This window comes from Pan troglodytes, chromosome 21, assembly GCF_028858775.2.
Source record: "Pan troglodytes isolate AG18354 chromosome 21, NHGRI_mPanTro3-v2.0_pri, whole genome shotgun sequence".
In the NCBI taxonomy this organism is placed as follows: Eukaryota; Metazoa; Chordata; class Mammalia; order Primates; family Hominidae; genus Pan; species Pan troglodytes.
The window spans coordinates 11,480,539-11,507,150 of record NC_072419.2 but is presented as its reverse complement, the minus strand read 5'-3'; the positions used below and the strand labels follow the sequence as shown (position 1 = coordinate 11,507,150).

General features: G+C 46.0%; 1 protein-coding gene across 8 annotated transcripts in view; it reads left to right on the top strand.

Annotated features, from left to right (window-relative positions):
- SLC23A2 (solute carrier family 23 member 2) overlaps positions 1 to 26,612 on the top strand; it is a 149,974-nt gene that overhangs the window by 86,000 nt on the left and 37,362 nt on the right. For 6 of the 8 annotated variants that reach the window (XM_016937398.4, XM_016937397.4, XM_063802999.1 and 3 more), the window contains 3 exons: positions 3,351 to 3,449; positions 13,762 to 13,878; positions 16,609 to 16,766. In XM_016937398.4, coding sequence (XP_016792887.1) covers positions 3,351 to 3,449; positions 13,762 to 13,878; positions 16,609 to 16,766 — 374 coding nt within the window. Of the gene's footprint in view, positions 1 to 3,350; positions 3,450 to 13,761; positions 13,879 to 14,329; positions 14,606 to 16,608; positions 16,767 to 26,612 lie in introns of those variants that run through there. The other 2 variants (XM_063802998.1, XM_016937402.4) reach the window with 2 other exon arrangements.

Here is a 26,612-nt window from a genome sequence, read left to right as displayed (position 1 = left end):
TGATGACTTAGTAACTGATCCGTGTTTTAGGAGAGTTCATCCTGAGAGCTTGTTGCTCTTGGCTTCTCAGTGGGTTGAGCACTGCTGCGATATGACTTGGAGCACAGTTCTCTCTGTAAGTTAAGAGTTTCATCTCATGGACCTGAACTTGGCCAGGAATGTGTATCCTCCCAGCAGCCAGTTTTTATAGGTAAACCAGCTCCACAAACTCAGTTGGCTTGTGTAAAAAACTATAACATGTTTGAGAAATAATTTTAAAAGCAGGTCTTTATTTGAAGTAATGTAAGAGAATTCTGCTCTGTAGGAGTATGTACTAATTAATTGAGATCTCTGGCATAGTTTTTATTTTTATTTTATTTTATTTTTTATTTGTTGAGATGGAGTCTCGCTCTGTTGACCAGGGTGGAGTACAGTGGCACAATCTCGGCTCACTGCAACCTCCATCTCCTGGATTCAAGCGATTCTCCTGCCTCATCCTCTCAAGTAGCTGGGATTAGAGGCGCCCATCACCACGCCCAGCTGATTTTTGTATTTTTAGTAGAGACGGGGTTTTGCCATGTTGGCCAGGCTGGTCTCGAACTCGTGATCTCGGGTGATCTGCCTGCCACGGTCTCCCAAAGTGCTGGGATTACAGGCATGAGCCACTGCGCCTGGCCTCTCTGGCATACTTAAAAACCCACTTCAGACCTAGGTTATAATCTGTATGACCTTGAATGAGAAACCTAATTTTTCACTGCCCTGATTTCCTTGACTACAAAAACACATGAATTGGGAATCTCTCTGGACCTCCTCAATCCAAGCTGTACTGCTAGGATTTTAGTCTTAAATTTCTTCCCTATTATCAAAATAAATGGTACTTACTCATTTTAGGAAATGACCAAAATATAAAAAGGGGAAAAAGTTGGCAAAAATGGCCCTACCAATTAAGGACAACCACTGTTAGCATTTTGGAGTATGTCTTTTTTTTTTTAATTATCCATTTTTAAAAAAGCAGTATACAAATAACACAAATACATCCTGATCATAAAAGATCCAAACACTTACAAAGGGTTGTGAGTAAAAAGATGAAAGGTGTCTGCTATTGCCGTTCTTGTCTCTAAGGCAGCACCCTTCCTACTGGTTGTGATTTTCCTGTATGCTTTTCTGTCCTTTTTAGACAAGTGGTGGGGTCATTACAATTTTCTTTTTTAGCTCAGTTGGGATAATTCTAGGCTTATTGTTTTATAACTTTTTAAAAACAGTATTTCTTGGAGTTCTTTTTTTTTTTAATTAGTACATCAGCTATTTATTTATTTATTTATTTATTTATTTAGAGTCGATGTCTTGCTCTGTCACCCAGGCTGGAGTGCAACCCCCACCTTTCAATGTTCCAGCAGTTCTCCTGCCTCAGCCTCCTGAGTAGCTGGGACTACAGATGTGCAACGCCATGCCTGGCTTATTTTTGTATTTTTAGTAGAGACGGGGTTTCACTGTGTTGGCCAGCTGCTCTCGAACTCCCGACCTCAGGTGATCTGCCTGCCTCAGCCTTCCAAAGTGCCAGGATTACAGGCCTGAGCCACCATGTCCAGTGCTTTATTATTTTTAATGGCTGATTATCTCCTCTAAATGAGTGTATAATAATGTAACTGTGTCTTTTTGATGAACATTTATGTTGTCCCCAAGTATTCAGTATTTCATAAATTACAGCAGTGATCAACCTTGAATATATATATTACCTGCATGGATATTTCTAGAGGATAAGCTTCTATGAGTATAATTGCTGGATCCACAGAAATACCTGTTTTAAATCCCATTGCCAAATTTCCCTCCACGAAGGCCATTCCACCAAGAGCATGTTCTCTCCAAGAACACAGGAGAGTAACTCTCCCCCATACCTTGGTCAATACCTGGTTCAGTTTTTTAAGTTTCCCTCTAAATTTGTTTTTTTAAAAATAAAATTTTAATAATTATTTCCATAATTTAAAATGATATGAAACAGCTTTTCATGTGTTTTATTGTATATATGTTTTTCTTCTATGAATGATATATTCCTAGCCCTTGCCCATTTCCTTTCCATCCTTTTTCCTTAGGCCTCTCAGGGATGAATTGGATTGTTTGGTTTTATTATTGGTTTGAGGTGTTCTTTACGCATATTGATACTGACCCTTTTTATATCTGCTGCACTGTATTTTCTCCTAGGCCATCACTTGTCTTCTGCTTGCTTGTAGTGTATTTCACAATGCCAGAATTTGAACTTTTAATATACTTTTTAAATCTGTAGTTTTTAAATGTAGTTGCACTGTTTACCATATATACAGTTACCTTAATATTTATTACATGTGCATTTTCCTTGATATTACTCTGTGTAAAAATCTTTTCCCTTGTAGTATTCTGGGTGTCAGTGGCCTATAACTAGTTATTTGAGCCATGTGTGGTGGCTCACGCCTATAATCCCAGCACTTTGGGAGGCTGAGGTGAGTGGATCACCTGAGGTTAGGAGTTTGAGACCAGCCTGACCAACATGGTGAAACCCCGTCTCTGCTAATAATATAAAAATTAGCCAGGTGTTGTGGTGGGCACCTGTAATTCCAGCTACTCGGGAGGCTGAGGCAGGAGAATCGCTTGAACCTGGGAGGCGGAGGTTGCAGTGAGCCGAGATCACGCCATTGCATTCCAGCCTGGGCGACAGAGCGTGACATCGTCTCAAAAACAAAACGAAACAACAACAACAACAACAACAAAACCTAAAAAAACAAAAACTAGTTATTTGTTATTATAAACAGTGATTACTTTCTTTGGGTTAAAGCTTTTGTTCTCATTATTGTTCTCCAGTATAGATTCCTAGAAGTGGAACCATTTGGCTAAAAAGTAAAAATATTTTATGGCTCTTGCTACTGGCTGGCAGAACCCGGGACGATGGTGTGGCCCCTTACCGAGGAGTGTTCTCCAGTGGGCTGGTTTACTTAGGTGAACAGCAAAGCTTGAGTTCCTCCAGCTAGAACATTTCCCCTTCTAGGTGCAGGAAGTCGGCCTCAGGTGGTTATGTGGGCAGGGATCTTAACCGAGGCAGCTCAGGGTACTCTCACCTGTTCAGCCTGGGCCTCGTCCACAAACAGCATGGGCCTCTGAGCCAAACTTCCCTTCCCCTGGAGGATGTGGGGGTGCCCCTGCTGAGGTTGCCCTGGGATTTTATTTCTTTTCTCCCCGGCTGAGCCTTCTGCTAAGGCAGCCTCCCCATACGGTACATGGAGTATGTTTCTCCATCAAAACCATGCCTGGTCATGCACTCACCAGGAGAATTACAAACGGCTTTCGGCGGGAGGAAAATGTGGTTCACGCTGAAACAGCCTCTAAGTGGATTGTCTCTGCAGGTGGTGATAAATGGAGGCGCCACCTCCAGCGGTGAGCAGGACAATGAGGACACTGAGCTCATGGCGATCTACACTACGGAAAACGGCATTGCAGAAAAGGTACCCCTTCCGTCACCCCGTGTCCCCACTCCCACCGCCATCCCCTCCCACAAGTGCTGCCCCGGATCTGGATCCAGATCCCTTTCAGACACTTGCATGTCCTTCGTCTGGGGCTTGGTCTCTGACTCCCAAGGGGGTGTGTTCTCTTCATAAGGGAAGTAGGAGGAGCCATAGGGAATAGAAGTTACTAGTTTTTTTTTTTTTTTTAATTGTTTTAATGGCATTTAAGGTGAGAACCACAGAGGAGGATCTAGGTATTTAAAAAGGCCTCAGCCAAGATGGCAGAGGGAAGTGGTTAAGAGCTTGAGGTCTGGCATCAGGTCTGGGTGCAGATATGAGTCAGACTGAGGAAATTATAGAAGTTCTCTGGGCCTCAGTTCCCTGTCTCTAAAATGGAAATAAAAATGTCAACATCTGGTTGTTTTGTGGATTGAATGAAATGATATGTGAAGTTATTAGCATCGTGCCTGTTACATATACATGTGCAGTAAATAAGAGAATAAGGGAAATCAGCAAGTGGTTTATGCAGCCTATGAAAATGCCTTTGAGTTTTGACCGTAGCACCTTTGGCACCTTAGTGTGCCAATGGAAATGGCACACTAAGGTGGGGAGAATCGTGTTTGTGGGTTTTTTTGTTTATTTTTGTTTTGCTCTGTGCCTCGTTCCATCTCCTTGAATGGTCAGACTTTGTGACCATAGAGGTCAGGATAAAGTTGCCCAAAGTGGCTCCAATCTGGGCGCAGTGGCTCACACCTATAATCTCAATACTTTGGGAGGCTGAGGCGGGAAGATTGCTTGAGGCCAGGAGTTTGAGACCAGCCTGGGCAACGTAGCAAGATCCTGTCTCTACAAAAAAAAAAAAAAAAAAGAAATAATTATCCAGGTGTGGTGATGTGTGCCTATAGTAGCAGCTACTCAGGGGCAGGAGAATTGCTTGAGCCTAAGAGTTTGAGGCTACAGTGAGCTAAGATCATGCCTCTGTACTCCAACTGGGAAGACAGAGTAAGACCCTGTCTCTAAAAAAAATAAATAAATAAATTCATAAATAAAAATAAAATAAAGTAGGTCCAGATATCCCGATTTCTTTTTTTCTTTGTATCTGCCACGATGTCTAACATATGAGAAGTTAGATAATCTGATATTTCCAAATTGTATCGCAGCTCTGAGGCTTTCATTTGAGTTTTACTTGATAGATCTTAAACACAGGTTTTATTTATACTATGAAAATTTACTAATTTTCAGCTGACATAATAAGAAACTAAACAATTTATGTAATGAGAAATTCTATTCTGGAACCACTGTATTATACTGTAGACAGTGTATACTATGTATTCTAATAACAGACCACCCAGAAGTTGACACCTACAAATATAGTACCTGAGTTGGGTATTAGCATGGTGAGTTCACAGTGTAATCACTAAAGTGATTAAGAACAAATAAATTGTATTGAAATTCTGAAATAACCAAATTTTATGCCCTTTTAAACAAAATTCCAGTCTGGGATATGGAAATTTCATTTTTGCCTCTCAACCAATATTGTTATTATTTTCCTGCTGCTTGGAGCTATTATAAATTTTATGGAGGTTAAAGTAGTTTCAGGCAGAGATATTGAAATTCCAGAAGTGCGGGGTTCCAAGCTGCTCCCCAAAGGTTAGTGCAGTGGTGTTTGGCATGTGGATTGGTGCCTGCGGTCTGCAGCTGAGGCACATCCCACACCGCCGGGCCGCAGCTTTCACACGGTCCATCTTGTAACAAAGGGCTTCTTCACAGACTTGGTGGGGCCACATATAATCCTCTATGCCATGATTCCAGGCTGTCATGTTTTCAGACTTCCTCCTTCTCTGTCTGGAGATCGTCTTTAGAAATAAATAGTGATGAGCATTAACACTTTGGGGCTTAGCTTTACCTTTTACTGATGGGAGGGATCCAGTTGTAGGAAAAATGTCTCTAGCACATTTATGCTAGATGTTTATTTTCCTGTTTGGGTGAACATTTTTTCATTGTCTAAACATTGATACATTTGTATTTCCTTGAATACCAATGAAATGGAGTATCTTAATATTTTCCTGGCCATTTTTCTTACTTTATGAAATGAGGAGGGCAGTGAGAAGAGCTGCTACATATTAAATAGTGCTAGTTGGGCTGGGCGTGGTGGCTCATGCCTGCAATCACAGCACTTTGGGAGGCCGAGATGGGTGGATCACTTGAGGTCAGGAGTTCAAGACCAGCCTGGCCAACATGGCGAAACCCCATCTCTACTAAAGACACAAAAATTAGCCAGGAGGGGTGTCACACGCCTGTGGTTGGGTTGCAGCTACTTGGGAGGCTGAGGCAGGAGAATCACCTGAACCCAGGAGGCAGAGGTTGCAGTGAGCTGAGATGGCACCACTGCCCTCCAGCCTGTATGACAGAGTGAGACTCTGTCTCAAAAAAAGTAAATAAATAAAATGCTAGTCATTAAGCCAGACCCTCAGCGGGCTGTTTTTTTTTTTTTTTTTTTCTTGAGACAGAGTCTCACTCTGTCACCCAGGCTGAAGTGGAGTGGCCCAGTCTCTGCTCGCTACAATCTCTGCCTCCCTGGTTCAAGCAATTCTCCTACCTCAGCCTCCTGAGTAGCTGGGACCAGAGGTGCACGCCATCATACCAGGCTGATTTTTTTTGTATTTTTAGTAAAGTTGGGGATTTACCATGTTGGTCAGGCTGGTCTCAAACTCCTGACCTCAGGTGATTTATCCGCCTTGGCCTCCCAAAGTGCTCAGATTACAGGCGTGAGCCACCATACCCGGCCAAAAGTAGTGGAAGGCTCTCAGGAAGCCGGATTGTCCCAGTGTGAGCAGAGTGGCATGTAAGCTGGTTATTAAAGAGCCTGCACTGGATGTGCTGCCCTGTGTGCCACTGGGCCTTTTGCTGCCCGTTGTTTCAAATGCCTAGTTGCAATTATCATATTAAATACAAGATAAAATAAACTTGTCTTCTATAACTTTGAGATCTACTTTTTTTTGTTAGAGACCTTTTCTGACTTGGGCCAGGTGGGTGGCTCATGCCTGTAATGCCAGCACTTTGGGAGGCCAAGGTGGGTGGATTGCCTGAGCTCAGGAGTTTGAGACTAGCCTGGGCAACATGGTGAAACCCCGTCTCTACTAAAAATACAAAAAAAATTAGCCGGGCTTCATGACATTCACCTGTAATCCCAGCTACTTGGGAGGCTGAGGCAAGAGAATTGCTTGAATCCTGGAGGCAGAGGTTGTAGTGAGCCAAGATGGCACTACTGCACTCCAACCTGGGTGACAAAGTGAGACTGTCTCAAAACAAAAGAGACCTTTTCTGACTTGATCCCTGTGGATTCTCTTTAAGCTATCTTTTGTTAAAGGACTAGTCGTTCCAAAAAAAAATGACATTCATTTTAACATGATTGTCTAATAGTAAACCGTCCAAAAAATGGAGAAAGTTGAAAATGTGCCCCCTACATTCTTTATATATTCTATGTAACCAGCGGCTGGCAACCTGATGTAGAGTAACTGTCCTAAAGCTGAGATCTGAAATCTGCAATGTTCCAATATCTGAAATTTTTTGAACACCGACACGATGCTCAAAGGAAATGCTTGCTCATTGGAGCATTTTGGATTTGAGTTTTGGGATTGTGATGCACAACCAGTAAGTATTTCAAAATCCCAAAAAAATCTGAAATCCAAAACATTCGGGTTCCAAGCATTTTCAACCTGTATGTATATTCCATACCACTTTCCACATAGGTACACACAAACAGATGCCCCAGATGTTAACATTTTACTGTACTTTCTTAATCATTCTTGTAGGCATATTATTATTTTTGAGCTGTTCGAATCTCACAGACATAATGCCTCTTTATTTAGGGAAAATACTGCATGTATATTTCCTTAAAACAAAGACATTCTCTTTGTTTTATAACTTCAGTACAATGTTTTTTGAGACAGTCTTGCTCTGTCATTCAGGCTGGAATGCAGTGGCACAATCTCAGCTCACTGCAACCTCCGCCCCCCCAGTTTCAAGCAATTCTCATACCTCAGCCTGAGCCTCCCAAGTAGGTGGGATCACAGGCGTGCACCACCACACCTGGCTAATTTTTCTATTTTTAGTAGAGACGGGGTTTTGCCATGTAGACCAGGCTGGCCTGGAACTCTGGCTTCAAGGAATCTACCTGCTTCGGCCTCCCAAAGTGCTGGGATTACAGGCATGAGCCACCACACCCGGTCCCTACAGTACAATTCTTAACACTGATGAATTAAATGATTAGTCATACAATACCTAATTGATTTTATTACTTAATCCCAATTTTAAAATAGTTAATATCTACAAGCTTTATTCACATTTCCTCAGTTGTCCAAATAATGTTCATTATTGTAAAATAAATAAATAAATTAATTAATTTTAAAAGTTTTGGTCCAGGAATCAAATCAGGGGCTGTTGAGGCATTCACTTTTTAGGTATATCTTTAGTCTCCTTTAATCCGGAACAATTTTTCGTTGTTAATGTAACATGGTACAAGCCAGTTTACTTTGTAGAATCTCTCTCAGCTTAGGTTGGTCACTGTAGTTTTATCCTGATTTTTCATTAGTGAGGCTGCATCTCTACACGTGCTCAAGAGCCGTATGTATTTCCTTTTCTGGGCCAGTTTTTCCTGGCATTTTCAATATTTAGCTTTGAGGCTGCTATTATCTCAGGAATTGTATCTTTAAATATTAATTCCAGTCTATTCTTTTGGTTTCTGATTTGGGAGCTGCAATTATGCATGTTTTGTTTGTTCTTTGCCTGCCTCCTCCAGCTATCAGTTCTCTTTAATCTTTTTTTTCCTCTTAGCACGGAGCTTTTTCATTCTAGTCTCTGACCCTTACTCTGTTTCGCAGCTTATCTGTTCTTCCTTGTGCTCCTCACACTTTCATAGTTTTTTGTATTTTTTTTCCTTTCCATCTGGCCAAATTATGTAAACTCATGTTTATTTCCAGTTTCCCTTAAATGTCTGTTTGAATTTTAAGGCCTTCCTTAGTAAGAATGATTGTTTTGTTGTGTTTTCAAAATGCATTTTTTCATTAATCCATTGAATACTGTAGTATCCTTCTAATTTGTTAACATGTCCTTTATTTCTTAAATTTTTCTTATTTCTTTGGTTAATTTCTATATTCTTTTTTCCTTGTTCTGACATTTAACACTTACTCTTACCTATATTTGTCTTTTTCTTATTTTTGAGAGCTACCTTTGACTTCCAGCCCTTCTGTTGAGTTTTTAAAAACTATCCTGTGCTTAATTTCTGAGACCTCTTTTATTGTTTTTTGATTTTGTTTACTGGTTAAAGTCTTTAAAAAGCATTCTTTGTCTCCCACAATTGAAGTAACTTTATTTTTCTGAAGATAGTTTTTTTTTTAAGCTTTTTAAAAAATACTACATTGATTATATTTTCTGTTTCTTTGCCTTCATTTTTTTAGTCTTTCTTCACTGTTCCAGGATAGGAGGCAATAAAAGATAGGATTGTGAGGTCTTCGTGTGTGATGAAGTTTATCTAATCGTGGGCCTGCCCTTGAGTGACCAGGTGGAAAGCCATGTTGTCTCTGTGGGATCTATAGATGTCACTATCTTGTCTTTGGGGCTGATCAGCTTTCTCTAGAAAGGAATCGTGTGGTCTCCTGTGGGTATAAGTCTGGCTTCTGTGACCTGGTTTCTGGCATTCTGGAAGCAGATGAGTATCCTGCTGCTGCTGTTTTCCTTGATCGCTGTGTGGTATTCCTCAGCCTGAGGGCTTTCCAGTTTATATTCTTCAAACCATACATATTTGTTTCTTGAAGGAGGAGGATAGCAGTAGTTAACACACTGTCTGACCAGTTTGCGGAGTTAAGACCTGTCCTCTCCCCATTGCTACTCTGTCTAGTGCTTCCAAGCATAGCACTTTCTGGGGTCCTGCTGGTCAGCCAGCCCACCTCTTCACAGCATCCTTCTATGAGCACCCAGCTTGTGCATTCCTTCCCTCTCCCAAATTGGTCACAAATCATCCAAACAATTTCCATATTAAAAAAAAATTAATCTCTTTTTCTTGATCTCCTCTTTGCTTTGTCCTTGTAGATGAGTATCATATTTATTCCTCCTGTTTTTAGGACTTAGAAGAAAAGACACATATGGTCAATCTACCATGCTTAACTAGAACTCAAAAGCTGGCTTGTTGAAAAGAATAATGAAATTGATCTTTTTGGGTTTTTTGTTTTTTGGTTTTGTTTTTTGTTTTTTGTTTTTGAGACAGAGTGTCACTCTGTCACCCAGGCTGGAGTGCAGTGGCGCGATCTCGGCTCACTGCAGCCTCCGCCTCCTGGGTTGAAGCGATTCTCCTGCCTCAGCCTCCCAAGTAGCTGGGACTACAGGTGTGCACCACCACGCCCAGCCAATTTTTGTATTTTCAGTAGAGACAGGGTTTCAGGGTTTCACCATGTTGGCCAGGCTGACCTCAAGTGATTGGCCTGCCTCGGCCTCCCAAAGTGCTGGGATTACAGACGTGAGCTACGAGCCTGTTTTGTTTTTTTTGAGACAAGATCTCTGTTGCCTAGGCTGGAGTGCAGTGGCATGATCACAGCTCACTGCAGCCTCAACCTCTCAGGCTCAGGTGATGCTCCTACCTCAGACTCCTGAGCGGGTGATCACTGGCATGTGCCACCACACCCAGCTAATTTTTGTTTGTTTGCTTTTGGAGACAGGGTCTCTGTCTGTTGCCCAGACTGGTCTCGAACTCCTGAGCTCAGGCAGTCTGCCGACCTTGGTCTCCCAAAGTGCTGGAATTATAGACATGAGCCACCATGCCTGGCCAAAATTGATCTTTTGTGGCCCTGATCAAGAGAAAAAAAATAGAAAGCACACATATACATTAGTGTAGTAAAAAGGAGAAATGTACAAGAGAATAATACATGCTACTTTATGATAATCAGTTTGAAACGCTACAGCAGGGGTTGGCAAGCCAAATTTGGTTTAATATCTGTTCTTCTCAGTAGAGTTTTGCTGGAACACAGCCACATTTCTTCGTTTACCTATTGCCTAAGGCTGCATCCATGCTACAGTGACAGAACCATGCGGCTCCCAAAGCTTGAAATATTTACTGTATGGCCCTTTATAAAAAATATGTGCTGACTCTGCTGCAGAGGAAATGATTTCCTAGAGAAAGAGACTACAATCGACCCCAAAGGTGCTAGACTAGATAAATAACCGCAGAGGAGATAGCAAAGGTTATTAAAAATGTTAAGAAGGCTCCAGGCAGAGAACAGCATTCTGAGTTCACTCTAGTCTTCGGAGCACAGGCAATTTTTTTGTTCTTTAGATTATTTTGGACCACAGAATAAGATGGAAAGTCTTTGTAAAGTGACGTAATTATTTATGTAGTCATCTTTTACAGAAACCTTGTTAGAGGTTTTTGTTTTTGCGGTATTTAAAATAGCTCATAGTTTACAGTGATCACTGGGTGTGGCGCCACAGGGCATAGAGTGCACAATGGCCAGACTGGTCCTTCTGTCATCAGGAGGGGCCACACAGCGTCTGCCTCACAGTGTTGTCTAATCCGCTTGACCACACAGCCCCCTCCTGTATCATTTTAGTACCAGTTGTGGACCTTTACACTAGTTTTGTTGCTGAGTTGTAGGGCTACCCTCATTACTAAGAAAAGTTTGTGTGTGTGCATGTGCATACATGTGCCTGTGTGTACATCTTAACCTCTGCCTGGATGCGAAAAGTCTTGCTTTTTTTTTTTTTTTTTTTTTTTGACAGAATCTCTCTCTGTTGCCCAGGCCAGAGTGCAGTGGCGTGATCTTGGCTCACTGCAACCTCTGTCTCCTAGGTTCAAGCAATTCTCCTGCCTCAGCCTCCGGAATAGCTGGGATTACAGGTGCACGCCACCACGCCCAGCTAATTTTTGTATTTTTAGTAGAGACAGGGTTTCACCATGTTGGCTAGGCTAATCTTGAACTCCTGACCTCAGGTGATCTACCTGCCTTGGCAGGTGCTGGAATTACAGATGTGAGCCACTGCACCTAGCCAAAAAGTCTTTTCATCTGCCTTATAATTAACACTAGTGGTTTTGGAATTGTTAGAAAAATGTTGCTTACATTATTGTATAACAGGTTGTACTAGTCTATGATAGGGTTATGTATTCTGTCTTCAGACATTTCTCTTTGTTATGAAATACTTTGTCATGTTACTTTGTGAGCAGCCGCACCACCTGTGTGGCTGTAGCTAACGCGGTGCTGTTGAGCTGACCTTTGTGTAGTGAGCCCCAGGTCTGTAATTCCATCACGTTAGCAAAATGGTGACCTCAGTTCAGAAGTTCCCAAATCAGGTTCTGTGATTTTTGAGAAAGACTCAGAGAATTCAGCAGAGCTGTTTTACTCACAGTTAAGGGGTTTTTTTTTTTTTTTTTTTTTTCAGAGAAAGGACACAGATTAAAATCAACAATGGAAAAAGGCACATAGGCAGGGTCTAGGAGACACCAGGCACAGGCTTGCAGCCATCCTCTCCCAGTGGACTCATGCAGGCAGTGTTCAGTTTTCCCAGCAGTGATATGTGATAACACCCATTCAACCAGGGAAGCTCATCCAAGCCTTGGTGTCCAGGGTTTTTAACTGGGGATCTGTCATATAGGTATGGCTGACTGCCTATGTGGCTAACTTTAATTACTCACCAGCCCCTCCAGAGGTCAAGCTGACACTGTGTGGCCAAGTTTCAGGTAAAAAAAATATGTATAAACTAGAGAAGAGGCCTCACTATGTTGCCCAGGCTGGTCTTGAACCCTGGCCTCAAGTGATCCTCACACCTTAGCATCCCATGGTGCTGGGACCACAGGTGTGAGCCACTGCACTGGGCCTAAAAAGACATGTTTAAGAGGCAGAAACCCCAAGAGCCCAGGTTATCCCCCACGTACCAGGCAAGAGTCAACCCTTTCTTTGAAATGTGCAGGGTTTGGACAACCCAGACCTGCTGAGTTAATCTTTATTGTACATCACTACATGCTACACCCCTCAGACACATACGTACTTTTTCTACCATTTCTTCCAACAAGTTTTTAAAGACATCCATAATCCATTGTAACAAATTCAACACAATGTAAACTTGCCAGTATCCCTTGTTAGGACGGAAGAGAAAGTTTTACCCAAAAGGTCATATTCAGTTACATTTGGATTAGATGAGATGTCAGCTTCCATCAGACATTTACCTTCCGGCTGTGGAAGGTGAGGGTGAACTGTGTCCCTTCTTTTGTTTAAGGGTATTGGGCCCCAAACCCCAAACCCCTGTTGCCTCCATGTGGAACACATGGAATCAGCATTTTTCCATGTGGATATCTCTTCATTTTGTTTCCTGTTAAACACTTTGTTTGCTAGGTTATAAAACATTTCTTAAAATGAGATACATATCTTGGATTCCAAGAAATGATTGTAGAGATTCCAAGAAAAGATTATTTGTGTGGTGTTTGAAACCAGAGCAGTTTTGAGGTTCTCCTGGGGAACTCGGGGCTACCTTGAGTTTTCTGTTTGGCTCAGATACTGCATGAGTTCAGAACTGATGCTGGGGGTGATTGGAAGAGGCTGGACTCTAACCTAAAGTGACTGGTCTTTATGATGATTTTTGCTTAAAAACCATGCCACACTTAATGTTTTAAAATATTTTTTTTACTAGTGTTAGGGGAAAAAGAAGAAAAAACCTGTCACCTAAACTATCAATACATTTTTAATGTTTTGTTTTTTAAACAGAATTCAAATCACCGTGTTTATATACTTTAGAATTTTCCTCTTTTCACCTAACGTTATCTGAGCAATAGTGTTTGGATAGGAGGGTGTAGAATTTTAAAGTACAAAGATCCTTTTTACTTGCAGGGATGAAGTGGGCTGGGAGGGGCAGATCAGTGTGCTGTCTCTTTGAAAGTGGTTAAAATTTTCTAAGATTTTTTTCATCTGGGGTCTCACGCAAGGACTGCTCGTGCCAAGGTATCATTTTGTTGTCTCAACCTGGGAACATCTCTGTCCATGCAGGAGGATCCCCAGGCCTGGGGAGAAGCTCTGAGCAAGTTTGGTGTTCTCAGGGATGAGATGTTGCCAAAGGACGCTGACCCCCCAAATTCTGAGGATTGACCATCCCGGTGGGCGACTACTTGAGCCAAAGAGTATACTTGGCTTCAAAGATAGCCAAGGCTCAAAACTGCAGGAAAATGGCAGCCACTTGATAAAGTTGTTTTTCTGTAATAGTGGCCTGTACATGGCCGAGCTAACACTGGTCTTCATGTTTAATGAGTACCTTCTTTTCTCCTTCTGGCTCACAGAGCTCTCTCGCTGAGACCCTGGATAGCACTGGCAGTCTGGACCCCCAGCGATCAGACATGATTTATACCATAGAAGATGTTCCTCCCTGGTACCTGTGTATATTCCTGGGGCTACAGGTAAGATGGTTCCTGTAGGATGTGTAACTACCAGCAGGTGTTTGCATTGTCTACCATCTGGAATTGTTTAAAAATTCAACTTTGGTTTTTGTTTATTGAAGACTTTTATAAATTCCTCTTTTAAGAGTGATGAGTAAGGGCTGAGCATGGTGGCTGATGCCTGTAATCCTAGCAGTTTTGGACGCTGAGGTGGGCAGATCACTTGAGCCTGGGAGCTCAAGACCAGCCTGGGTAACATGGCAAAAGTCCATCTCTACAAAAAATACAAAAATTAGCCACGTGTGGTGGTGTGTGCCCACAGTCCCAGCTGCTCAAGAGGCTGAGGCAGGAGGATCGCTTGAGGTTGAGGTTGCAGTGAGCTGTGATCACACCACTCCACTTCAGCCTGGTTGACATAGTGAGACCCTGTCTCAAAAAAAAAATGATGAATGGGAATTGTTGACATCACAGCAGGAGGAAGAAAAGAACAGGTAGAATGGATTACCAGGGAAAAGAAAGATGTTCAGGGGACAAGCAAGAGCAGTGACATAAAGGAAGGGAAAGGAGATAGAGTTATAGAAAGAAGGAAGAATAGAGAAAGGAGAAAAGTTGAAGAATAGAGAAAAGAGAAATTAATTTTCATCTCCCATTCCTGGCCTGGCCTAGTTAACCCACCCAAAATCATGGTAACCTCTGCCATGAAACAGGAGCTACCCTGAAAAGTGCCATGTTGTCCAGGACCTAAATGGTAGGTTTTCAGTCTTATTTTTTAAAGGAAGGGAAAATTGCCACGGTAGCAGCAGCTTTGTCTGCTGCAGCTTCCAGTGGGAGGGGAGGGCAGCCGGGCTCAGGGACAAGGTGGGTGGTGACATAGCTGATGGAGGCCTCCGGCGTCTTTGATACTTCCCTCCTCTGTCTTCAGCACCCTTTTCCCTTTCATAGGATGAACGCGGGACGTTTTGGAGAAAGGGGACAATGTGGGGAGGGTCTTTTCTTAGATGCACACCGCTGGACTGAATATGCTTTGGTTTTAACTTGGACTCTGTTCTGAGGTCGGACTTAGCATTTTTCCCTTCTCAAGTTCGTGTGGTCAGTTCAACCTAAGGTATCTCAGGTGCCGAGAAAATCCATCTCATTGTCCAGAGAGGTTGATTCACCCTGGGGTGGGGCTGCCAACAGCTGGGTACTTTGGTTGAGTTTCCAGTTGCCCCACCCTTCCCTCACCCCGTTTCAGGTATCAAAGCCCATGGTAACCCCGACTGGCAGGTGTCTGTTGAGTAGGGGAGGAGTCAGAGCAAAAGGAGCTGAGTGGCCTTGGCAACTAGTCTACCTGGGGCTGAGCATTCTGAACCAGATTCAGGAAGCACACTTTTTGGAATGTTTATCTTATAAATGTTCCTAGCAGTCTTCCCTGGTCAGATAGGAGTGGGAAACCCTGCCTGCATCATGCCCTTCCTGACGATTCAGAGTACATAAAGTTGTGAGCAGCCCTGAGACATCCTGAACAGGAATATTTCACCCCAGGAAACTCCTTTACAGTCGGGCTTCATGGGCTGCATGTGGCATGTTTGGCTAACGTGGGCAGGAATGGGAAGCTGCTGGAAGAAAAGTAGGAAGTTTGCAGAACAGAAATAAGAACTGGTCAACAGGGGAAAGGAGGGAAGTGAGTCGTGAGTGCTGGGACTATCCTACCAGGGCTACAGGTGTGGCGGGGGGTTGGGGGGACTCCCAAAGGAAAGTGGGATGGGGTTCTTTCTGGAAGATTCCCATGGCTACCGTATGCCCTTAACCCTGCCCTGACTGGAACAGATGAATTCTTTGTTTTCGAAAACAATGCCAGCTCACAGAAAAAGACAGAAAACACTCCATGCGTATGTAACTTATGAAGCTTATGTAACTTTAATCCCCAGACATGAAAGAACTTTTTTAAAGAAATAGACTAATTAACCTAGAAAGGTAGATGCAAAATTCTACATAAAATATTAGCAAATCAAATCCCGGAAGAAAAATACAGTGTGACTAACTAGGGTTTGTTTCAAGCATGCAAGAATAGTTCAGCACATCACAATTCGTAATAACAGATTAGAGGAGAAAGGCCTTATGGTTTTAGCAATTTATGCCAGAAAAGCATTTTGGGGAAGAAACCCAAATATTTCTAATAAGAATTACATAAGTAAAATATCACCAGTGCTGATATTGACTGTTTCCTTTGTGAGGCATGGATTCATCCAAGTAATAAGTAATAATGACAGTGAATAGTAAGACAATAAAATGTAATGAAAAGGAGAAATGCAGCTGGGCGCGGTGGCTCACGCCTGTAATCCCAGCACTTTGGAGAGGGAGAGGCAGGCGGATCGCTTGAGCCCAGGTGTTTGACACCAGCTTTGCCAACACGGTGAAAACCCATCGCTACAAAAAATACAAAAATAAGCTGGGCGTGGTGGTGCGCCCCTGTAATCCCAGCTATTTGGGAGGTTGAAGCAGGAGAATTGCTTGAGCCTGGGAGGTGGAGGTCACAGTAGCCAAGATCGCACCATTGCACTCCGTCGAGGGCAATGGGAGTGAAACTGTCTTAACAACAAAGGAGAAATACTGAAAAAGAAGGAAAAAAATATGGCTTGGTCGAAAAACCAAGGAGATTCTTTATGTGGGCTATTTTTTAACGACAATAAGAGAGAAGAATTAGTATGAAATCAAGAATAAATGAGGAAGGGTTTACTGTTTCTCCTCTGACCCTTTTCCTGCCCACAGCACTACCTGACATGCTTCAGCGGCACGATCGCAGTGCCCTTCCTGTTGGCCGATGCCATGTGTGTGGGGTACGACCAGTGGGCCACCAGCCAGCTCATTGGGACCATTTTCTTCTGTGTGGGAATCACTACTTTGCTACAGACAACGTTTGGATGCAGGTGAGATTGGGGTACTAATGGGGGATGCCAAAGCCCCCAGAAGGCGTTGAGCTGCGCCGTTTGCCTAGGGCTGTTGGCAAGGACAGAATGGAGGCACGGGAATGTCCTAGTGGCCATTGGTCCCCACCCTTCAGTGTTCCTCCCAGTCATTTCCTCTCTTGGTGAATGGCACCACCGCCACCTTCCCCTACCCAGTTGTCCAAGCTGGAAACTCAGCCTCACTCTCCTTCCCCTGCCCTCTTGGCAAGTCATGCTCGCTCCCCAGCACCCCTCTGTGCCCCTATTCCTTACGTTCAGACCAGAGTGTCCCACCAGGCTCCCCGTTGGCTTCCCTGCCTCCAGGGCACCGCTGTTGGACTCACTTTGTGCCCCACACCCAGTGCCATCTTTCTACTTCCACACCCTCCTCAGGGTGAGCCACACTGCAGCTCTCCTCCCTTTTTACACACCAGGCTGCACCCAGCATTTAGGCTTGCCCTTGCTCTCTGCCCCACTTCCATTTCCAGCCATGCCTCTGAGCCCTGTCTCCTGCCTTCCCTGGCCTCACTCCCGAGGGCCCGCTGTCTACCTTCTTGTGTGTCTTCCCTCAACCCGCCTGGCACACACCAGCTCATCCTCCAGGCCCGGCTTGTCCTGCCCTCCCGACTCTGTGGAGCCCTTCATTGTCCTCTGAATTCCCACCTTGTTTTCATCCTTCCAGTGTGGCCCTTATTCCAGTTTCTCCTTTTTGTTTCTATGTCTTTTTCCCACGGTGCTTCCTCCTTGATGCCAGGGCTTTGGCTTGTTCACTTTTGCATTTCCAGCCACCAGCTTAAATGGACGTGGAGCTGGCACAGGAAGGAAGAGAAACATCCTTATCTACCTTCCTACCTCCTCCTGCAAGCTTGCCTTTTCCTCTCCTTTCCTGCTCTTCTCCCCTCTTCGCAGTGCAGCCTCTTGCTTTACCCCAGGGCACTGCTCAGGAAGTGGAGCCTGCTCTGGCAGGACTGTCCTAAGTTCACGGCCAGCTGTCTCTTGCTCTGTCAGAGACAGGCTGAGTAAGGCCTGGCCCTCCCTGCGGTGGGAGGTGGGTGTGAGCTGAAGTCAGGGACTGCATTCTGATGAGTCAGAATCCTTCGGGACCTCAGGGTTGCCCTAACGCGGCACAGGGACAGGGGAGCCTTGGAGGGCGGTGAGCCACGTGCAGGTGTTCTGGTTGCCAGGGTAGGCCACACCCTGGGAGGGCAGGCCGCAGGTCTGCTGATGGAAAGAAGCTATGTGGACTAAAGGCTTTGGGGCTGGCAAGCTCTTCTGGTTCCCAGATCCCAGCCCTTGCTAGTCTGCCCACAACCACCAAGCTGGGCTGAAGGGAGGAGGGTCTCCTCAACCCCCCAGGGGGCAGGGCAGGGACATCACTGACCGACTAGGGGAAGGAGATGTGGTCTGGGCCTTCCAAGAAGGGCTCAACCTGACTAGCACCCTCTTTCATTCTTTGGGTACAGTGTTCAGGGCTCTGTGCTTCAAGTCCAGAGTGCACGGCGGAGCTTTTTTTGGCTCACTCAGGATCCTTACCTTGCCCATGGAGCACTGGTTCTCTGGGGAGACGTTCTTTTTCTAAACAGCTGACTTATCCATGGATTTGTAGGCATAATCCCTCTGTGAATTTGGTCAGTGTCTCTAGCTGAGCATTATTGGTTGACCTGAATAGGGAATGAAAGCTGTGTTTATTGCAGTGAAGTGTGTACCGTGTGCAGCTCTGCCCCAGCTCATGCCAAGGAGGCCAGGCCTGGCCAGCAGCTGAGCCTGATGGGCATAGTTGCTAATGGGACACAGAAGGGAGGGCCTGGGGGAACTTGGGGTAAATACTTTTGGTCACAGAGGGCATCATCTTGCCCACTGTTGGGGCACAAGACCTAAACAGAACTACCCGGGTCAGCGTGGTTCACCTCCCTGCTGGCCTGGGAAGCAGTTTGAGCAGAGTAAGAACAGGAGAGGGATTTGACACCCTACTGGGATGGCTCAGGGACCCAAAATGCAGAGCTGTGGCCTGGAGGAGGGTGCGTGTCTGTGCGCCCCATGCCCACAAGGCTGGGTGAAAGCAGCCTTTCTTGCTGTGTTTGTGAGGAGTCAGAGTGAGTCCCCCATGACCTTTGGCTGTGCAAGGAATGGCAGCCCCACCCGTGCTTCCATCCTCCCCACAGTGTGGCCATTTGCTTAGTCATAAATCAGGTGGTGCTGACTCTAATCACGTCAGCAACTGTGCGCTGCTGGGCAGGTGCAGGTGCGCTGGGGACTTTGGTGGGCTTGTGATAGGGGTTTTATATGGTTGTCGGGGTGTGGGTGGTGCCCGTTCTCTTAACCTGGGCAAAGAGAAAGAGTACTGGCTCAGCCCTGCAGATATTCAGTGACTGGTCTATGTAGCAGGTGCGGGGCCTGGCCATTGTGGGGAGCAATGGTGACATCAAAGCACATGGCTCGCAGCACGAAGGGCAGCGCCATCAGGGAGACACAGTGCATCCTCCAGGGGACTTGGTGGGAGCCCTGGAGGAGGTGGTGTTTGAGACAGGCCCTGCAGGCTCCAAGGGCTCTGCCCAGGAGGGCTGAGGGAGCAGCTTCCATCCCAGCAGGGGCAGGAGCAAAGGCAGGAAGTCACAGCCTGGCATGATCCCCCTGCCCAAGCACACAGAGGCCAGAGCTTGGGACTTATCAACAGGCACAGGGAGCATTCAATGGCTTTGTTAGCAGGGGACGCGCCCCCTGGGGCTGCGCCTGGAAGGACGTTACTTGGTTACTTAGTATAGGGGGTGAGGACCATCCCAGGGGATCAGTGACATCCATGAGAAAGGTGATGGGGGCCTAGGCAAGCCTCAGGGGTGTGGGATAGGAAGGTGACTGTGCTGGGACTGAACTCATTCCCCAGTCTCACTCTTTCTCGTCCTGGGGGTCCCTTCCTGCTTTGAATCCTTAGCTGGAAAGAGAAGCAGCACGGAATGGAATGTGCTTCATGTGTCCTGATTAAAGAATCTTTCCAGCGGAGCGGCTTAGAGAGAGCCTTTGGGATGGGGGAGGGGAGCGCCCCTGCCTGCACCTTGTGGGCAATCTGGGCCTCCCAGGCTGAGGGGGGCTCTTGCTGTGAATCTGAGCCCGCAGTGCTGTGTGTTGCCTGCACCCCTTGCTTCCTCTCCGACCAGCAGGTGGGCAGTGAGCAGGGGCTCCGGTGGGGGCTCCTGCTCCGCACGGCCTCAGACCCTGTCTGCAGACCTTCTTACGTGTGGGTGCTTAGCACACTTGGGGGCCTGCTGTGCAGGGGGCTGCATGTCTGAGGCAGCGAAGGGGCACTGAGGCAACGAGAGAGGCCGCTGGTTCCCCCCTCGACTGGCCAGTCACCATGGGGGGCACGTTGGCTGCCCCCCATGTTCGTGTGTCTCCTCTTCTCTCATCCCCCCCACGTCTCTCCACCCTCCATCCCTTCCTGTTGGGATGCAGACTCCTCCACCCTTCCTGTTCCCATCTTTGCGCTAGGCCAGACGAGGCCAGGCTACCTTGTCAGCCGCACCACCTCTCACAGCCTTGCCTCAGGTTTCCTGTGGGGTTAGTGAGGGAAGAGCAGAAATCCCCAAATGGCCAACTCCTCCGTGAGCATATGCGCTGTTCCCATCCAGCAGAGCAAGGTTGGCAGCCAGACCTTGGTAGGGTGAGGCCCCCTCTGGTACTTGGACACCCAGATCTCACTCAGGACAGCATCTGTTCTAGGGGTGCTCACCAAGATCAATACTGCCAGAGCTGGACGCATGGCCATTGCAAGTGAAAGTCAGATTTTGGGATACTTTTATGGAATTCTAACCCCTTGGGTATCAAACCTACATTTCTGAGGATAGAGATATGTTTACAGCATGTGGCATTATGACCTTGGACAAGTGACCCCTCCAGCCCCGTTTCCTTTGTGAAAATGAAAGAAGGCTTCTCCCTCAGGTGTCCTGGGAATGATATATTTTGCCTTATTTTAATGAATCTATTGTGTTTTTGTAGATTATTATGTTTCCTAAAATACTTTTTGGGAGTTTTTGCATATGAAAATGTGAACTCATATTTTAGACTTTTAGTTCTGCTAGTTGCTTAGATAGATCCATCATAGGCTGTGAATTATCATTTCTTTTAGACTTCTGTGTTTATTTTCTGCTCAAAAAAGGATGGAATAAATAGCTAGAGCAGTTGGGGTAGAGAGACTGCGAGCAGGGAGCAAGGTGGAGAGGAAAAGCAGATGCAGCCGGGCGTGTGGGCCTGACTCCCAGCAGCACTGCCGGAAGGATGGCAGATGGCCTCTGTGGGCTTTTTTGGGTTGTGTTTTTGCTTTTGGAGAAGCTCACCACTCATTTCCTTAGGCTTAGGGCAGCAGAAGGAAAAGTTTTTCGTGTCCAGCTTTCGTGATTTCTAAGACACAGTGTCAGACTTCTCCAGCTCCGAAGTGGTTCCCCTGTTGTGTTTCGGTTCTGTATCCTGCATTGTGCATTTGACTGCCTCTTGCTGAGTACCCAGTATTTCTGTCACACTGGATGTTGTGGGTGAAGGGAGCCTGAGGACAAACCACGGCCTGTGCCCTTGAGGGGTGGGCCCTCTATTGTGCAGAAGTGTCTAGATTACAGGAAGGAACAAGGTGCTGTGGTCAAGTCGTCCCCCTCATTTCACATGGGCTCTTGATCTGAGTGGAATGCTATCCTGGAAACCTGTTTCATTCTATAAAAATGATCAGAGTTGATGGGAAACCCATGAAGGTGAAACAGATGTGTGTCTTTGCAGAAGACACAGTGAAACAGATGTGTGTCTTTGCAGAAGACACAGTGAAACAGATGTGTGTCTTTGCAGACGAAAGGGAGGGCCTGGGGGAACTTGGGGTAAATACTTTTGGTCACAGAGGGCATCACCTTGCCCACTGTTGTGTCACAAGACCTAAATAGAACTACCCAGGTCAGCAGGCAGCATGGTTCCCCTCCCTGCTGGCTTGGGAAGCAGTTTGAGCGGAGTAAGAACAGGAGGCCGATTGTAGATGCCACAGCATGGGGGTACATTTCCCAAGGCTGACTGGCTGAGACCACGTGAAGCATGTCTGAGTTGTGCAGGCTGCAGACCCTTCTTCCTTCACTGCACATCTCTCCCCTGGCATGAAAGTTTTCCTTTTCTTCCAGGGGCCGTTGTCTTTTTGCATTGGAGGTTGTGGGCCTTAGCCCCAGTTGTCGAGGACTTTAGGAGGCTTTGCTGCTTTCCAAGCCTTTGCTTAGGGAAAGGCAGCTTCCTCACGGCCCTTCCTCATGGCATTCCCTCTCCCTCTCCCTCTTCCTCCCTACCTTTTCCTCCTCCCTCCTCTCCTTTGACCTTGATCCCCCGAGCTTTGTGTCAAGGAGGTCTTCATTACCGAGTTTTCCCCTGAGCGAGGTTTCAACAGTTCTCATTCTGGTTGGTCTGTGATGTCAATTCCAGCTAACCCTTGTTCCAGGAATTAGTACAAAGCCTTTAAAATCCAGAGAAATCAGGTCAGGGTTTTGAGAGTCCCCTAGCCAGCCTGCAGCCGTCATTCTTTTGTGGCACCTCTGAGCTTCCCAGAGTTCCCACCCCTGACCCTTGGTGTCTCTAGGGCCCTCCAAGACCCTGCCCCGCCGTCACCACACTGACTTTCCCGCAGGCTGGTGGGAGGAGAGTCTTACGGCGTCTGTGGGGCCACCCTCAGCCTTTCACTCCAGGCCCCTCTTAGAAGCATCACTCTGACCTCTGCAGCAAAATGAAAGGTAGGATGCCCCCTCTGAGAGGAGCCCCTCCTGGCCGTTCTCAGGCCTGCTGTAGGCACACAGCACGTTCATGTGCTAAGAAAAGGTAGGGTTTGGCCAAGAGAGTCATTGTAGCTGATTTAGGAACCTGGCCTCTAACCAGATTGTCTGCCCTAAGGAGAGAGAGTTCGTCTGTCTTCTATCCTGTCAGGTTCCTGGGGCCCGTAATGGAACCTTGTCCATGATATGTGCTCACTGAGTACAAGGGGTGGCTCCAGGAGACTTGAAGGTCTTCAATCTGGGGACTTTGAACTCATGATTGTTTATAAAACTTAGAAGCATGGAGGCATGCGGTGATCAGATTGGGGCAAAGGAGAGACCCCACTTCTCTTTCTGTATATGTATGTTGGGGTACAAGTGTAATTTTTTTGATTTTTGAGCCACTTGAAAGTGAAGTTGCAGGCTGAGCAAGGCGGTTCAGGGCTGTAATCCCAGCACTTTGGGAGGCTGAGGCGGGAGGATTGCTTAAGCCCAGGAGTTTGAGACCAGCCTGGACAACATAGTGAGACCTTGTCTCTACAAATAATAAAAACAATTAGCTGGGTGTGGTGGCGTGCACCTGTGGTCCCAGCTACTCGAGAGGCTGAGGTGGGAGGGTCGCTTGAGCCCAGGAGATGAGGCTTCACTGAGCCATGATCACGCCACTGCATTCCAGCCTGGGAGACAGAGCGAGATCCTGTCTAAAAAAAAAAAAATGTAAAGTTGCAGATAGCATGATGGCTCACCCCTACACACTCTCCTAGCAATGACGGTGTCTCTTGTGTGTCACAGGAGACCATTTGTCACACCTAAGAACATTAATAATCATTCTGTTTCATCATCTCATATGCAGTTCGTATTTAACTTCCTAGTTGTTCCTAAAATACCTTTCCCCATTATTCCCTCTCTAAACCACTCTCCTTCGCCTTTCCCCATTATTCCCTCTCTAAACCAGTCTCCTTCGTGTGGTGCATTTGTTTGTTGTGTCTCTTTGCTGTCTCCACCTTTTTCCTCCCCACGTCATCATCTTTTTAAAAAGATTCCAGACCTGGTGTCTCGTGTCTGATTTTGTCTTGATTGTGACCCTGTCATATTGTTTGATTTGTCCCACAATCCCTCTGATTTATTGTCAACCAGAAGATGGGGCTGGAGGCATGGTTGATTTAGGGTAAACATTGTTGCCAAAATTACTGTGTAGGTGATGTCAAATCCTTTGTATTCTGTCATGTCAAGCAGGCACATAATGGCAGATTACAGGGTTTTGTGCCCAAATAAAAAAATGTGTTACCATCCACTTAACTAAAAAGGAATTTAAAATCATACATTAATATGGGAGACCAGGCTGGGCACGGTGGCTCATGCCTGTAATCCCAGCACTTTGGGAGGCTGAGGCGGGCGGATCACCTGAGGTCAGGAGTTGGAGATCAGCTTGGCCAACATGGTGAAACCTCATCTCTACTAAAAGTACAGAAATTAGCTGGGCATGGTGGTGGGTGCCTATATCCCAGGTACTCGGGAGGCTGAGGCAAGGACAATCCCTTGAACCCGAGAGGCAGAGGTTGCAGTGAGCCAAGATAAGGTAGACCAGTGAGAACGTGGAGGTGATGACCTTGGCTGAGGGTCTCTGCCTTGTCCCCACTGCCAGCTGCACTGAGTCCTTGGATGCAGAGGCGGCTGGGCTCCCTTTCCATCATTCAATAGTCACGTGACTTTGGACAAGCTCTCTCCAACCCCTGTTTCCTCAGTGGTAAACTAACCATAAGATTGTTAGTGAGCAGGACACCATGGCTCATGCCTGCATTCCCAGCACTTTGGGAGGCCAAAGTGGGAGGATCACTTGAGCCCCGAAGTTCAAGACCAGCCTGGGCAACATAAGGAGACCTTGTCTCTACAAAAACATAAAAAAAAATTAGCCAGGTGTGGTGGTGCACACCTGTGGTCCCAGCTACTCGGGAGGCTGAGGTGGGAGAATTGCTTAAGCCCAGGAGGTCGAGGCTACAGTGAGCCGTGATTTGCGCCACTCCACTCCAGCCTGAGTGACAGAGCGATACCCTGTCTCAAAAGAAAGATGGTTAGCGAGCATCAGGTGAGCTGATGCCTGGTACCTGTCCACACTCAGTGGCTGACTCTGTTTATCTTAGTTTTCCCCACTGGGAGGGAAGGAGGCAGGTAGTGCAGCGGGTGCACAGCGAGCAAGGGCTGGACAGCCTTGTGTAGCAACGCGGACCTGATGAGTGCAGCAGGGCTTGGGGTTGGCCACACTGCCAGTGTCCCCAGCCAGGGTGGGCCCCACTGACCCTGGAATCTATGGCAGAGGCCATCAGAAAGCTGTAAGGGCATTTGATCCAGCCCCTCCTGAGGCCGGAGACCCTCTTGCCTCAGCCAAGCTTGTTCTCTAAGGCAGGTCTACTCGCTTTTGTTCCTGCAACTCTAGCTTTCCTGGGTGGTCTCCCTTCAGTTACTCCACCCTTCCTCTGTTAGCTGGTATTTGTGATGTTTCAAGGGCCTAGGAGTCTGATTGAGTCCTCTTGTTACATGAAAGTTTAATGAATTTGGTTTTCTACAACCTTTCTTCTTCAACTGTCAGGTCCTTCTTGCCCCAAACATTTCCCCGGGCTCTGAATTGCTCGTCCTCCTCCTCATGGCCTTCTGCTTCCCCCACCTCCCCTCCCCTAACCCCCATTCTTCCTTTTTAGGCAGGTGACTGCCCTGGCAAAAGCAGCTCTACACAGGAGTGAACAGTACCTATCACCAAAGAAGGATGGAAGCTCTTTTCCTGTTTTAAGTTTGGGGAGTTTTTTCAATATTTGGCATGACTCTGGTGTTCTAAGGAATGTGTTGTCATCTCCCTGCCTCTGCTATCCCCACCCTCCTAAGTCCCCACTCCCTGAAAACACTTGTTAGATCGATAGACATAGGTTTTTAAAATGTCAGCTCTGTTGAGGGGCAATAGCTATGCAGCAGAATTCACCCTTAAGCTGTATAGTTAGATGAGCTTATACCCATGTGTACAATCACATCACCATCACCACGAATAGATAGAACAGTGCAGGCTGCTTTCCAACAGTTCAGCAGGTCGATGGATGGATGGATGGATGGATGGATAGATACAGTAAATGATAGAACATGTCATCAATTAAGAAAAAGTTTTCTTTGACACATTATGTCTTTCTTTTTTTTTTGAGATGGAGTCTCGCTCTGTTGCCCAGACTGGAGTGCAGTGGTGTGATCTAGGCTCACTGCAACCTCCACCTTTCGGGTTCAAGAGATTCCTCTGCCTCAGCCTCCCAAGTAGCTGGGATATAGGTACCTGCCACCATGCCTGGCTAGTTGTTGTGTTTTTAGTAGAGATGGGGTTTCTCCATGTTGGCCAGGCTGGTCTCGAACTCATGACCTCAGGTTATCCTCCTGCCTTGGCCTCCCGAAGTACTGGGATTACAGGCATGAGCCACCACGCCTGGCCTTGCTTTTCTTTAAAAGTACTTGGTACACACACTCCTAGTGGTAGATTCAATAAAGAACCTATGGCTCCTCAAAGCCAAACCTGTTACATCTCTTAAGGATTATTTTTCAAAAATTTTTCCTGCAGTTTAGACTCTTGAGTGTTCATTTGACAATGCAGGGTTTTGTACCAACTTTGGTTGTTGTCTTGGTAGATTAAGGAAGCCAGGCACAGAGTATATATGCTCTGTGTTGGTGAATTTTGTTTTTGTTTTATTCATTTTCATTAACAGTTTAGTTCTGGGCAGATACATTTTGTGTCTTCATGGTGTTTCCCATAGGAACCATTGGCTTTTAAAGTTTCTCTGATGGCACCAGAGGAGGACTGCAAGCCGCCCGGCATCTGGAGGCTTATCTGGTTGAATCATGAAAACGCATGCACATTTCACCCCCAACTCTGAGTGCTTTTAATCTAATCACCACTCTCTTCCAAATGTGCCGTCAAAACCAACTTGCCAGAAAGACTTCACCTCTTATTTTTAGTTTAATAGAAGTCCTTTCTGAGAATATAAATAGCTCCTTCGTTTCATTAAGTATTCATTGGTGCTGAGGATACATGGTGGGTCAA